The 16,284-nt window shown below is 39.9% G+C and overlaps 1 protein-coding gene across 6 annotated transcripts in view; it reads right to left on the bottom strand.

The window, feature by feature from the left end:
• The window catches only part of PALM2AKAP2 (PALM2 and AKAP2 fusion), a 502,216-nt gene that overhangs the window by 121,128 nt on the left and 364,804 nt on the right, over positions 1-16,284 (bottom strand). For all 6 annotated transcript variants that reach the window (XM_036854498.1, XM_036854497.1, XM_036854502.1 and 3 more), the window contains one exon: positions 14,884-14,969. In XM_036854498.1, coding sequence (XP_036710393.1) covers positions 14,884-14,969 — 86 coding nt within the window. The remainder of the gene's footprint in view (positions 1-14,883; positions 14,970-16,284) is intronic.

The following is a 16,284-nucleotide window of genomic DNA, read 5'->3' as shown; positions in this document are numbered from 1 at the left end:
ACATTCAATACCTATTTATCAGATGCATGCGCATATACTTCTTATTCCCATTACAATAAAATGTTCTTTTTAAATTCAAAAAATCCCCATTTGATTATTTTTCTAAGAAATTTCTTTTCAACAAAATACCAACTCACCAAAACAGACTTTTGAAGTACATTGGGTAAAGTAGTTCCTGAACTTTAGGTAAAAATATTGCACTTTTGAAACACTAAACAAACTAGATTGTCCCATAAGACGATTCCCAAGAGGAATTTAGTGTTTCATATGCAAGGACCACATTGACCCTTAAATTTCTAACATTTATCATGGGTGAGTTCAACTGGCCTTTCTTTTTTTTCTGCTATTATCTGTGGCATTCTTCTCCCTTTAACTCCTTCATTACAAAAATAGCTCTTTTCAGATATGTCACTTGCACAAAGAATGTGTGGCTTGAAAGTTATTGATTAGGAAAGCAGACTCCTATGCCTTTTCTTTGCTATGGATCTGAACTCCAAGGAAATGGCTGGTTGTGAAGTTAACTGGCTCAGCATCACCTGAGAAAAGGACAAGCATGTGTGGATCACAGGCGGGAGGTGGTCTGGTGTCATGGGTAGGAGGGTGTGCTCTGGGGGCCAAATCTGCATTCCTCCACTGATTCTGGGTGGGACCTTCCACAGGTGACTTTATCTCCCTGTGGCTCAGTTTCAGTTTCCTAGCCTTTAAAATGGAGACAATTACATAGTATCTATACCACGGGTTTGTGGTGAGCACTGGTTGAGTTAATGCTTACAGAGACCAAAGAACCCACCATTTAGATTCTCAGTAGATGGTAGCTTTTTGTTATTATTCATCTATGCTGGTCTGCTGCTCTGTAACAGCCCTGGGGCCAGTCCAAAGAGCCAGATCAGTCTTAGCTCAGAAGGGTACTTGACTAATGCCTTCTCCTGGGGGATTATAGCTATTTAGCTATTTTCCTATCATTAATTTTTGTTATTGAAGTAGAGTTGATTTATAATGATTCAGGTATATAGCAAAGTGATTCAGTTATATATATATATATATATACATATATATATACATATATATATATATGTATATATATATATATATATATATATATAAATCTTTTTAAAAAGTCTTTTCCATTATAGGCTATTATGAGATATTGAGGGCTTCCCTGGTGGCTCAGTGGTTAAGAATCCGCCTGCCAATGCAGGGGACACGGGTTCGAGCCCTGGTCCGGGAAGATCCCACATGCCACAGAGCAGCTAAGCCCGTGCATCACAACTACTGAGCCTGCGCTCTAGAGCCCGCGAGCCACAACTACTGAAGCCCACGTGCCTAGAACCCGTGCTCCGCAAAGAGAAGACCACAATGAGAAGCCCATGCACTGCAACGAAGGGTAGCCCCTGCTCGCCGCAACTAGAGAAAAGCCCGAGTGCAGCAACAAAGACCCAACACAGCCAAAAATAAAATAAATAAAAAATTTAAAAAGGTATTGAATATAGTTCCCTGTGCTATACAGTAGGTCCTTGTTGTTTATCTATTTTATATACAGTAGTGTGTATCTGTTAATCCCAGATTCCCAATTTATCCCTCCCCCCTTTCCACTTTGGTAACCATAAGTTTGTTTTCTGTGTCTGTGAATTTATTTCTGTTTTGTAAATAAGTTCATTTGTGTTATTTTTTTAGGTTCCACATATAAGCAATATCATATGTCTTTGTCAGTCCTGTCATTAAATTTTAATTAAAATAACTTCCCATTTATTAAAGAAATACTCATTGTATGGAAAGCAATAAACTGTGGGCTGTGAAATATTACAGACCTAGGACTGATTCCTGGTTCCACTCTTACAGATTTTGTGACCTTGGGAAAATCACCTTTACAGAGCATGGAACTCTTCAAGTAAACAAAACAAGGGTCCCTCTTTCACGGTGCAGTTAAGTGAGTGTTAAGTGAAATAACATAGTGTCTTACCCTTAGTGAATGCTGGGAAAAAGAAAGGGAGCGAATGCGGAGGGGAGGAGTGAGGAAGGAATGAGGAAGGTAGTAAGGAAGGAAGGGAAGGAGGAAGGAAAAAGAGAAGAAGAGAGGGAAGAAGAGAAGAAACAAGGGTGAGAAAGAAGAAAATAGGAAGGGTGGGTCAAAGACTATTATAGGATAAGAAAGTTTGATAAAATCCATATGGAGGAAAAAGGTTTATTTTAATAAACTGTCAAATACTATGAAAAATGCTTAGAAACAGGATGCATATTTTTATTTGAAAAAGAAAAAGATTCTTTGCCTCTTTTGCAATGCCTTTTCTCTTAAGAGGGATTTTCCTATGTCACTCATGGGATAAACTTGGAAATTTTTTTCATATTTGGGTTTTCTTCATATTTTCTTTGTAGGAACCAACATATATAAAACACATTAATAATAATAAAAATAATAATTCTTACTGGATGAATGTTTGTCTATTTCTCAACTTAAGCTTTTCATTTTCAAAATTTCCAAAGGATTTATTGCCATAAATTTGAAAAATCACCCTCAGAATTTGAACGTGTTTAAATATAGTACCCCACATGTAAGAACATGCAACATAACACTCAATAAGTTTTTTTTTAACCTAAAAGTTAAGAAATGCTGTATAACAGAAATACACATATCTTAGGAAAAACTAAAAGAAGAAACTGCCCCAAGCTCAGGCATGGTAGGTATAGTGGTCTCCTAATAAATACTGCAGGACATCCGTAGGCTGAATTTCTCCAGATTCAAAGAAAGGTCTATTTATTCACTGTCGGCCCAGCTTCCCTTATTTATTGAAGAGACAGTCTGTTTTTATCATATTCATGAATCACTGCAGTCGAATGATAATGAAATGTAATCAGAATGTTGATAGGATGTAAACCCAAGGGCAAGCCTGAAAAACAACCAAATCTCTGGGATGAAAATCTAATCTTATCCCACCAGGTAAACTGCAGTTTTGCATTTGAAGAACAAATGCAAACAGAACTACATAAAAGCTCTCTTATTGATCAGGGGCTGTGAGACCTACTTTATCTGTTTGCATAAGAGCATCACCATTTTGTTCTACCAGGGGAAGCAGCAGTTGTTAAGAACAAGGGCTGAAAAAAAAAAAAAAAAAAAAAAGATCAAGTACTGCCTGGTTAGATCTGGGCTCTGAGACTCTGCTGTGTGTTCTTGGACAAGTTACTTAGTGTCTCTGTACCTTTTCTTCTTCTGTAAGTTGGAGACAGTCATGGTACCCATCTCATAGGGTTGTGTAAGAATTAAATAATATAATACCCTAAGCAAGTGGGCAATGCCTGACACATGGAAAGTTCTCAATAAATGTTAGCTATTATTCTCATTCATTTTTCTAAACTGAAATTCACTAGAAAATTCATCATATTAGAGATCAAAACTCAGTCTCTGAGCATATGGAGAATATGATGACTGATCCATTACCTTACCTTCTAGGCCAGATCCCTTTGGGAGAGGGAGTGGGGATTGTGGCTACCGGTACCTTTTTCTTTTTAGAAATATACCTGATAATGTTGAGCTAAAATAAATGTCACATTTCCACTGTCTCATTTCTGAGGAAGAAGCAATTGTTGCAACAGTAATAAGCTCAAGTGACATCAAAACAGCCCAACTCCTGGTGTGTAAATCTCTCAGCACTTTGAAGCCTGTTCTCCTAGCCAGTGGAGCAATCACCTTGCCTGAGCACGTATTCTCCTTTTATATACAACTTACATGTGTGTCAGATTTTCTCTGTTAACTACTAGTTTTCACTGCTACAGAAAAAAGCAAGGAGGAAGGTCACTGAGGATGGGTAGAAGAAAGACACAGAAAAGGAAGGCATTGATAATTTATGAAGAGGAGTGCTAGATGCTCACTTAAACTATCTTAAGTGCTTGTATAATGAAGCAAGATCTTTCTGCCAATGAATACAACAGATACTTCCGGAGGATTATGCTAAAGATTTATGAGACCTCTGTGATACCGGACTTGTTTCAGGACAAAGCCTTTTGGAAACAGCCACGTGAATAATTTGTTTTTCAGGAATAACTTGTGACCATTCCAAACCCTCCCAGACATTAAGGATAATTTATTCATAAATAAACTAGATGGGCAAACTCTCGCCTAATGGGAACCAGTTGGCAACCTTTCAAGAGCACCAAAGACCGATGGTTCCCGCTGGTGGGTTCTGCGTTTGGATTGCTTGCCTTAGTTTTATGAGAAGTCAGACTTTGGTAACTGCAAATACGCCCTGCTTCAAAGTTAATTAGATTGGGCAGATCATTCATAAGAAGACAGGCTTATCTGCAAAAGGGCTCTGACATACAGGACAGAGACTATTCTAGAGCTTTGTCATCATTAGTCGCTCCCACCCCTGGAATGCTAGAAATATGCATTGGAGGAAATGCACTGATGTACTCAGGAAATATTTGTGAATGTGTCAGAACTTTTGCTGGGAATATGTAGGCCAGTGTCATCTATTTCAGGAGGTGACCACCCAGAGAGAGGGGAATTTTACTAAGCCATAGACTAGGTAAAAGCACAAGAATATTTCATCAACATTTTAAAACTTGGGATGGTGAAGCTCTCTGCAGGAAATGAAATCACTGATCGATAGCCCAGCTAAAAATGAAAACCCTAGAATAGGCTTCAGAAAAATTATAACATGCCCAGATTGAGGAAAAGTTGTGTTTTTTGTTTTGTTTTGTTTTGTTTTAAGTCAAGAGAAACAAACAAACTGGGGGCAGAATTTCCCATGGTTTCACTTCATAGAGAAACCAGTGAGGTACAGATCTTGGCATGGGTCAGGTTTGGAAGGCTTTATTTCTAGGAAAAAAAAAAAAGTGGATCAGGAGAGATCCATTGATAGGTTATTAGTTTATTGTATAAACTGAACGTGTATATCTGTCTGATTTAAAGCTTAATATAATGAACTTAATATAATATACGGTCATCCTGAAATGAATAAAGTCATAGTAAAGAAAGAAATACAAAACCACAAATAATCTCAGACCACAGCAATCAAATGCATTAAGCTGTTTCCTTTACCTCCTTTGCAATACCCCTCCCTGCCTAGGACCGCCAGACTTAGCAAATTAAAATATAGGATGGCCAGTTAAATTTAAATTTTGGTAACAAATAAACAATTTCTTTTTTTTTTTTTTTTTTTTTAATAAATTTATTTATTTATTTATTTTAGCTGTGTTGGGTCTTCATTTCTGTGTGAGGGCTTTCTCTAGTTGCGGCAAGCGGGGGTCACTCTTCATCGCGGTGTGCGGGCCTCTCCTGTTGCGGAGCACAGGCTCCAGACGTGCAGGCTCAGTAGTTGTGGCTCACGGGCCCAGTTGCTCCCCGGCATGTGGGATCTTCCCAGACCAGGGCTCGAACCCGTGTCCCCTGCATTGGCAGGCAGATTCTCAACCACTGCGCCACCAGGGAAGCCCTAAACAATTTCTTAGTATGTCCCATGCAATATTTGGCACATACTGATACTAAAAAAATTACTTGTTGCTTATCTAAAATTCAAATCTAACTGGGTGTCCAGTGTTTTATCTGGCAAAACTACTTTTGCCCCATCCTAGGAGCTACTCTGCTTTAGCTGATAGTAAAATTAGTTTGCATTCATCAACCCCTACGTAGAGAGGTTATAAAGTGTCTTTTCACCTGAGTTCCAACACTCACTCTGAGATCTTGGATAATTCATTTCACTTTGCTGAGCCCCAGTCACCACATCTGTAAAATGGGGTGAATAAGAGTTCCTCCTTTGCAGGGTCATTTCGAGGACTATATGAAATGGTACATGTAAGGGCCGAGCACAGTACCCAGCTCACAGCAAATGCTCAATCAATATTAGCTATTATTGTCAGCAGGAGGACATGATGAATAAATAAAACAGCAGAGAAGAAGGTACCTGAGATCTTTCATTTGCCAGAATATTCCTTATCTATACATATATAATGAGAGTTATCAATTGTGACTTCATTTATTTCACCTTCACTTTATTTGACACATAGGGAGCAACACATAGGACTAACGATAACCAATACTGATGCACCATATTATAGTGTACACCAGGGCCTTTCACATCTGATTCCTTGTAATAATACAAAATGCATATTAAAAAAAAATCAAGACAGTGATTCTCCAAGAGAGGGTATGGTGAACATTTAGCCAACAGTTAGTCCTGGAATGCTTCCTACCCCCCACTGTCATCCCCCTTTGAGATCCACCACTCTAAATAGTTTCAAGGACTAAAAAAGTCTGCCATAAAAGAGTTCCTTTGGCAAGGAAGCAAATTTAGAACAATCTTTATGTATGTACCCAATGTAGAAAGGACTTCTGGTCCCAAATGTGTCTTTTTGTCCAGAGTCCCTGCACAAACAATCCTCTATGTCGTCATCGGCAAGTACAAAGGACAACTGGTCAGCTCTGCTGGCAACAGGAGGTCCTCAGCAGCACGGCTTTTTAAAGGCAGCTCGCAAAGAAAGCTGTAACCTGTGGCCTCTATTCACCACCGGAAGAGTCTAAATGCTTTTCCCCTTTTGTAACAGAGAACATCTGCCATTCCAGGAGAACAATCCCCCTCCCAGCAGTAAGTTGTACATACTGAGGCAACAACCTCTTTTTATGTGGCTCTCTCGTGTCCTCGGTTAGGAAATGTGCCCCTTTCAAACGGTTTTGCAGCCAGAACCCCCAACTTGCCTAACTGGTACCCATCCTGCTTCTTGCCTAAGCACAACTGAAAAATATTGTATATGTGGTTAAATTGACTAAACAAGGAGGTCATTAGACAGAGGTGGCTCTACTGCCATGGAGACCCCCAACAGCAAACCAAAATTTAAGCTGTTATTGCCTCAAGGTTACAAAATCAAAACACTAAGGAGAAACAATACAAACGGCCAGTGAGGCTTTAAGTTACAGCCAATTGATTACTTGCCTTTCATTGCTTCCACCTTTTCTCTATAAAAGTCTCTCCCCAGCTCCTGTGGGCAGAGTGCTGCTAACCACTTCTGGTTTGGTGCTGCCTAATTTGAATGAGTTTTTGTTCAAATACACTCTTAAAATTCTTACTATGGCTCAGTTTATCTTTTAACAATGTAAATAAGTACAAGACTTCTTTCTGCGAAAAAATCCAAGGTGTGTACTAGAATGTTCTGTGCTCCTTTTTGCAAATACTTAGTTTTTAGTCTCTGTATATAAAACAAGAGGGTAAGGTAAAGACAGCATTTGGGACTTAGTTGGTATATTTGATTAAGATGGCAGCCAAATCACATTATTTCAGACCAAGAGATATTTCTTTTAACATGGATCTTTGTACTTTTAACACGGATTGATGTAGTTTTGTACAGTCATTAAATAAACACAATTCAAGAAAACAATGCAGATCCAAACAGGTGCAGTTGGTGGCTCCAGCTGAATAAAGGCAGGACACTTCCAGGATGTCAGCACTGGGCAGTTTACTCCTCAGAAGAAAGGACGCTCCGTGACCAGCAAATTCCTTTAAGATCTAGTATGTAGCAGCTTCCTAGGAACTTTATTTTGGAAATATAAAGTTCTTAAATGCATGTAAAATGACTGCCTTTCTAGCTTGCCCTGTCCAGAGGTTATTAAAATGCTAGGTTGAGGTTTAGCCATCTTACTTGCTTTCTACTCTTAATAGGATATATATATATATATTTTTAATTATTTATTTATTTATTTATGGCTGTGTTGGGTCTTCGTTTCTGTGTGAGGGCTTTCTCTAGTTGCAGCAAGCGGGGGCCACTCTTCATCACGGTGCACGGGCCTCTCACCATCGCGGCCTCTCTTGTTGCGGAGCACAGGCTCCAGACGCACAGGCTCAGTAGTTGTGGCTCACGGGCCTAGCTGCTCCGCGGCATGTGGGATCTTCCCAGACCAGGGCTCGAACCCGTGTCCCCTGCATTGGCAGGCAGATTCTCAACCACTGCGCCACCAGGAAAGCCCCAGGATATATTTTAAATCCCCTTGAGAAGACAGCTAGATATTATTACATATAAACTGTGACACTGAAGTGGTTGCCAGGAGCTGAAGGGAGGAGGGGAATGGAGAGTTAGTATTTCATGGGGACAGAGTTACAGTTTGGGATAATGAAAAAGTCCTGGAGATGGATGGTGGTAATGGCTGTAGAACAATACGAATGACATAATGCTACTTAAAAATGGTTAAAAGTGTGATTTTTTTATGTATATTTTACCACAATAAAAAATATAACACTGATAGGTTAATAACAATGATAAAAAACAAAAAAGCTGAGATGTGAGGGGAAAATAATCAGACAGAAAAGAGAGAGAGAAAGAAAAGAAAGGGAAAGAAATGGAAAGAAAAGAGATTGATGAGACATTCCTACGCCCTCCCAGGGCAGTGGTGGGGGGACGGCAGTGATCCTAAAGGGGAAAAGTGAACTGAGCCCCCTTCCCCCATCATCAAGAAGAGGGTCCCTCACTCAGAAAACATTAACTACACATCTGCAGTAAGAGAATAAAAGAACGTACCCTGTACCCTCTTGCACATAAAGGAAACCAAGCCATTGAAAAATTAACTGCATAAAAATGACCAATAAACAGATGAAAAGATACTCAGCATCACTAGCCAACAGGGAAACCCACATCTAAAGCACAATGAAATGCCACTTGACACCCACTAGGATGGTTATAATCAAAACACAGACAATAGCAAGCATTGATAAGATGTGGAAAAATCAGAACCCTCATCCACTGCTGCTGGGAGTGTAACATGGTGCAGCTACTTTGGAAAACAATCTGACAGTTCTTCACACAGTTAAACACAGATTTACCACATGACCCAGCAATTCCACTCCTAGGTTCATATCCACGACAAAAGAAAACATGCATCCACACAAAGACTTGTGCCTGAATATTCGTAACAGAATTATTCAGAATAGCCAAAAAGGGGAAACAACCTAAAAGTCCATCAACTTGTGAATGGACTAGAAAACAAAGGAAAACTCTGGTATATCCATGAAATGAAATACTACTCAGCATTAAAAGAAATGAAATACTAATACAGGCTACAACATGGATGGATCTCAAAAACACCATGCTAAGCAAAAGAAGCCAGACACAAAAGACCACGTGTTGTATGATTCCATTTACATTAAATGTCCATAACAGGCAAACCTATAGAGACAGAAAGTAGTGCTTGGGATTGGGGGTGAAATGGAGACAAACTAATAGGACATAATAGGGATCTTATTGGAGTGATGAAAATGTTCTTAAACTGGATTATGGTGATGGTTGGTAAATTTACTAGAAATTATTGTACACTTAAATGTGTGAACTTTATATTATATAAATTATGTACCTCAATTATGTTTAGAAAAAAAAGGAGTGGTGAAAAAAAGAACTGTGATTTTGGGCTTCCCTGGTGGTGCAGTGGTTGAGAATCTGCCTGCCAATGCAGGGGACACGGGTTCGAGCCCTGGTCTGGGAAGATCCCACATGCCACGGAGCAACTGGGCCCGTGACCCACAATTACTGAGCCTGCGCGTCTGGAGCCTGTGCTCCGCATGCAACAAGAGAGGCCGCGATAGTGAGAGGCCCGCGCACCGCGATGAAGAGTGGTCCCTGCTTGCCACAACTAGAGAAAGCCCTCGCACAGAAACGAAGACCCAACACAGCCATAAATAAATAAATAATTAAATAATTAAAAAAAAAAAAAGAACTGTGATTTAGAGGTTCTAACAAGTGAAAAACAAAACACGGAGGAAAGTAGCATAAGAATAGATAAACAGATATATGTATATGTATAGCTATAGCTGATTCACTTTGTTTCAGGGTGATGTAGGGGATGGATTCTCTTGCTGTGATGCAAACATGTAAAATAAAGATTCTATGACAGAAAAAAAAAGAATAGATAAACAACAGGATCTACCCTATAGCACAGGGAACTATACTCAATATCTTGTAATAACCTATAATGGAAGAGAATCTGAAAAAGAACATATAGATATAGATACCCGAATCACTTTGCTGCACACGTGAAACTAACACAACACTGTAAATCAACTACATTTCAAAAAAAAGAAAGAAAAAAGAAAAGAAAGCATAAAGAGAGGCGCAAGAGACAGACCCTCCAGTGAGAACACAGGGAGTAAGTAGGTTTGAGGAAAGGCCAGTGGTCCCCCTTAACTGCAGTCTAGACAGACACTGTCTTCATTTCTTCCTTCATGTATTTGTTCATGCAACAACAGTTGACAATTGCACATGACAGGCTACACACTCGGTCAGGAGCTGGGATGCAGGTCCTCACAGAGACGACATTCCCGCAGGGGAGACCGGATCTCATGCAAGGACGCTGATGGTTATTTACGTGCCTGGCTCTTCAGGAGAAGCACTAGGGCCTTTGAGAGCACGTGACAGTACTGGTCAGAAAGGCCTAATATTTGAGCCAAAGACTTGAATATAAATAGGGGTTAGCTGGGCTGGGAGAGAGAGGAAGGAAGAAGAAGAGGAAGGAAGCCTTGAATAAAAGCCATGGGGTTTTAAAAGACATAGCACCTGCCTAAGACAATCTCTGTCTAGACTGCAGTTAAGGGGGATCACTGGTCTTTCCTCAAACCTACTTACTCCCTGTGTTCTCACATGAGGGTCTGTCTCTTGTGCCTCTCTCTTATGCTACTTTCTTTTCTTTTTCTTATAAATTTATTTATTTATTTATTTTTGGCTGCGTTGGGTCTTCGTTGCTTTGCAGCGAGCAGGGGCTACTCCTTGTTGCGGTGCGCGGGCTTCTCATTGCGGTGGCTTCTCTTGTGGAGCACAAGCTCTAGGCGCGCGGTTTCAGTAGCTGTGGCACACGGCTCAGTAGTTGTGGCTGGCGGGCTCTAGAGCGCAGGCTCAGTAGTTGTGGCGCACGGGCTTAGTTGCTCCGCGGCATGTGGGATCTTCCCGGACCAGGGATTGAACCCGTGTCCCCCGCATTGTCAGGCGGATTCTTAACCACTGCGCCACCAGGGAAGCCCTGGCTTGCCCTTTTTAAAAGATCATTCTGGTTACAAGTAGGCTGGGTGCAGAGGGCAAAAACAGGTCCAGAGACAGACATGATGGAAGATGGGGCTAGAAATGAAATTGCAGTTCTGAGCCTTAGTCGGTGTGCAAAAGAAACGGAACCAAAGGGTTTTGAACAGGGAGTCCACAGGTCCTTTCTCAGACCAGCTGGACAACCAGAGAGCCAAGGGCAGCGGTAGGGCTCCTGTGGCCATACCCCTTACTGCTTTAATGGTATGCTAGACAACATTTTCCCAAACTGACCCCAAAAATCACCAGCACTTGTTAAAAATGCTAATTCTCAAACCCAGATCTTCTGGATCCGAATTTTGAAAGGAGAAGCCTGGGAAGCTATATTCTTTTTAAATACTGCTGCAGACGATTCTCATGGTCAGGCAAGTTTTAGAAAATATTGATCCATACTTAAAAAAAAATCAATATCTAGAGAAGCAGCAAAACAGATTAAAATATAATATAGAAGCTATCCCCAAATATGACTACCCTTTTCTTCTAGTGAGTCGTGATTCAGGCTGAAAAAGGTTAATAGTTCTTTCAAAACAAGAACAGGTAAAAACAACTTGTAAAGGCTGAGCATAGTATAATAAATAAGAAAATAGTGATGGATGTGTGTAATATTGGCTTTCAGCCTCTATGGTATTGGCACTGTAGGTATATAATTCTTGGGTAGATCCGAGCATATTGGTTTCCTAGGGCTACTGTAACAAATTACCACAAACTCGGTGGCTTACAACAAAAAAAACTTATTCTCTCATAATTCTAGAGGCTAGAAATCCAAAATCAAGGTATTGGCAGGGCACTGCTTCCTCTGAAGTCTCTAGGGAAGAACACTTCCTTGCCTCTTCCAGCTTCTGGTGTTCTTTGGCTTGGGCTATATGGAACTCCAACCTCTGCCGCTGTCTCTTCTTGTGGCCTTCATCTCTGTGTTACCTCTTCTTCTGTCTCTTATAAGGACATGTGTCATTGGACTTAGGTCCTACCTGGTTAATCCAGGATGATCTCACCTCAAGATTCTTAATTACATCTGCAAAGACCTCTTCTCCAAATAAGGTCATAGTCACGGGTACCAGGGTTTAGGACTTGGACGTATGGTTTTGCGGGGAAGGAAAGGATTCACAATTCAACCTACTACATAGTGATTTTAAATTGTTGAGCAGGCCTACATGATACTCCTACCTGTATCAGTGTATTTAGAGGGTGTTTTTAACATAAATGCTCTTAGTTCAACATTCCTCAGAATGACAGAAGTTCGTTTATAAATGAATTCATTCATCTGAGTCATGTATATTTTTAGAAGCATGACTCTATCATTTCAAAATAAGACATGGTATTAAAAAGCTACATATAGTAGACAAAACCATATTCAGACAACTGACATCACAAAAAAATGTGCCTTTTTCAGAAAGAAAATTTCTAAGCGTGAAGAAAGGTACATCTATCTCAAGAAGAGTAATAGGGAGGAAACCAAAGTATTTTAGTGGTTTCTGCTGATATTCCCCTTAGTAAATGTCAATGAATCAAGTTTTTTTTTTTTTTTTTTTAAGGAATGCCAACGCGAGGTGGGTATTGATTGGGCTTTTTTTTTTTTTAAGTATTTGTTTATTTATTTATTTATGACTGTGTTGGGTCTTCGTTTCTGTGCGAGGGCTTTCTCTAATTGTGGCAAGCGGGGGCCGCTCTTCATCGCGGTGCACGGGCCTCTCACTATCACGGCCTCTCTTGTTGCGGAGCACAGGCTCCAGACGCGCAGGCTCAGTAATTGTGGCTCACGGGCCCAGCTGCTCCGCGGCACGTGGGATCTTCCCAGACCAGGGCTCGAACCCGTGTCCCCTGCATTGGCAGGCAGATTCTCAACCACTGCGCCACCAGGGAAGCCCTGAATCAAGTTTTATTATAATTAATGTTTTAACAGAATATTTTGTTTTCCCAGGGCAAAAAACAGGAGTAGCTGATATTACAAGGATATATGAAGTAGCTATTAGAAACAGGAATAGCTGTAGAGGCATGAATATATGATGAGGAATCTGTAGTTAATTTATGAACATCAGGCACTTATAGACACAGAAAAAAATAATACTTTAAGATAGACACAGGGCAGGATGGATACATAAAGCAGTGTGGGGTGGGAAATAGCATGGTACCAAAGGAAAAAAATTGATAATTGCTGCATAATTGGGAAACCTAACAGAAAAGATCTAAACAGAAGCGTTTCCCTAAATTACATCCACCTAGAGGTTTCAAAAATCATTTATTGAGAAGAGACTGGCATTAATAGAGTAACTTAATAATATTTGTAGGAATCTATTGGAGTAGTAAATATATTTGTATTTTGCTTAACTTTTTAAAGTATATAGTGTTCTTTCTTCTGAGTGGGTTCAGTTTTTATGAACTAAAAATCCTCTGTTCTTATAAAACATTCCCAGGTATTCAATAAAAGAAGACAGAAAGAGAGGTTGAGAATGACACCGAAATTGAATAGACCCAAATACAACTTTAGTCAAGGTCCTGGTGCCAAAGAGGAGCACACTGATTAAATAGTAACCTTATAAAATGGGACTTAGGCAAAACTTGTTTGTATCATAATACACCATTTGCTTTTATATAACAAACTCTGCAGGTACACTAGCAACACATCTCAGAAACTAATTCTTAAAATGATGACAGATCGCAAAATAGCACATCAAAATCCATCAAATTCTACTATCAGCATCCACCCCTCTCTATCCAACATGGCCAAAGATTTCTCAAACTTTGCAAACTTTGCACAAATAGCCAGCAAAACACCAATACATCATTGCAATATATATCATTGTCTTGCAAATTCTAACATAATTACAAGCAGACTTGCAGCACGGGATAATTATTATTTAGATTAGTTGACTCTTTTAACCAATCATGCTACTTTCCCATCTTATAATACATTTCACTGTGGTATGTTTCTTTGCTTTCTCTAACATCTTTAATACAGATAACACAAGTTCAGCCATCACATTACAAAGGAGAGCTTGAATAAATTCATCCTGTATATTCTTTTGTACAACCTCTACTAAAAAACCCAGGAGTGAAATCTCTCTAGTGATATCTCAATATAAAAAAGGACATTACTTTTTGTTTTTCCAAGAAAACTCCATAAGTGGCATTTATTTAAATTCTAATCATTCAAGCAAAAATGTTAGAAAGCCCTCCCACCCCCAGCCTTTGTTAAGTGAAACATAAACAGAATTCCAAGAGAGGAGGACCATTCCTTTGTGTCTATTCCAGTAATATAAGGGAAATAGTTATGTCTGATATATTTTGCTACAGATTCCTTAATCTAGGCAATGATTACTAATTCATGCATTTAATTTGAACAGTGATAATTAGGTTGATTTCCAGATGACTCATTTTGTAAACCTTTGGCCATTAGCATTCCAGGCAGAGTGGGCCATGTGCTGCCTTCCTGCTGACATCAGTGGAAATCTTGAGTCAAGATCAAAGCTACTTTATGCCTCTCTGACCTTTCTTCACAATGCACAGTGGGGCCTGGGTTTCTCAGCTCAGAATTTTCATATTTGCTTCACTGTCCCCACAGGGTTACCACTTACAGACAGTCTACATGTAGATATTCACTGAAGATCCTACAACCGGTCCATTGGAAATCACAAGTCTTGAATTCTAGTTTTCAGGTGGCTTCCTGATCCGGATCCCAAATTTCAGCAAATCTTATTCTGGTTGGCTCACTGAGGCTTCAGTGAATAGAGAGAGAACCCCAGTGGGGTGAGGGGCAGTGCTCATTTTGCCCCCAGAAATCTGCCATACACTCACTTTCCTCTAGAGATGCACTTTGAGAATCACACTAGAGAAAGGATGCCTTACCTTGACAGTCATGTCTGCGCTGGACGTGTCTGTGGCTTTCGAGGTTATCTCATCTCCTGTTAGCAGCACACTCTCCCACCCAACTCCTGAAAAAGAAAAATCAAAATGGTGCCATTTGAGCCAAGTGCGTTCAGCTGGTGTAGAGAGATACTTCACTGTTTCGCAGCTTCCAAGCCCATGTGACTTGAAAGGAAACCAATGATTATCCATCGTTTAACTGCCTGGCAGTTACCAGGAGAGCTTCCTTTCAGAAGTATGGTCAGTCAACACCTCTTGTTTTTATCTAATCTCCAAGTTTGGAGTCATTATCTAAATCCCGTATTTTATAAATAGTGCTATTCCTAGTCCAGAGTGGAGAAGAGGTTAAAATGAACTCCTCCAGAATCCAGGCCTCATACTGAGGTCTTATTTGGAGCTTAAAGTGACCCCCATAACACAGAAATCTGCACATCTGAATCTAATTCAACATCCACTAGAAATGACCCCAGATTATTCACTGTCCTAGATTCTACACAGCTGCTGGAAATAACTGAGAGTTTACACTCACTTTTAAAATCTATATATATTTCTCCCCATGTCTTAATGCATGTTAGCTCCTTTTTTCTTAAGCTGTCAGACAGGCTCCAAGTGTGGACATCTGGCAAGATACAAGGTTTTGCTCTCTCCAACCTCAACAAAAGAGATCAGGGGCTGGTGTTTGGAAATACCCATGATCATAATACAGTAAAACTACACTAATTTAGATGCAATTATGTGTGTGAATGGAGGTGGAATGGTCTATAATAGTGAAAAGTTTGAAGTATGACAAGTATATTTTTAAAAAACAATATTGCAAGTAAAGTCATCTTCTTAAACGCTAAGAAGGTAATACTTAGCAGAGTTTCTCAGGGTCCACTTTAATAAGCAGATACAAATTTTATAATTGGTATAATAACTGCCTACTGGGATATGAGCGCTCATAGCTTAAAGTATTGAAAAGATTGTTTCCTTAAACAGACTAAAACTGTGTAATATTAATTTACATTATTGATTTTGTTGAATAATTTTCTCTAAGGGTAACTTGAGGGCAATATTCATGCCAGACCTGTGTGTATCACCCAATTCCAAGTTTCAACTGTCTAGCATTATGTTAAATGAGGACTGGCACATTTTCCTGTTTGCCACATAATAAATATTTTAGGCTCTGAGGTCAGACCACTTCTGTTGCAGCTTCTCAAGCTGCCATTATAGAGGAAAGCAGCCAAGATAACATAAAAACAAATGGACAGGGGCTTCCCTGGTGGTGCAGTGGTTGAGAATCTGCCTGCCAATGCAGGGGACACGGGTTCGAGCCCTGGTCTGGGAAGATCCCACATGCCGCGGAGCAACTAGGCCCGTGCACCACAACTACTGAGCCTGCGC

Source organism: Balaenoptera musculus, chromosome 6 (assembly GCF_009873245.2).
Source record: "Balaenoptera musculus isolate JJ_BM4_2016_0621 chromosome 6, mBalMus1.pri.v3, whole genome shotgun sequence".
NCBI classification, from domain to species: domain Eukaryota; kingdom Metazoa; phylum Chordata; class Mammalia; order Artiodactyla; family Balaenopteridae; genus Balaenoptera; species Balaenoptera musculus.
The sequence above is the reverse complement of the archived record's forward strand: the minus strand, read 5'-3'. Positions and strand labels throughout refer to the sequence as shown.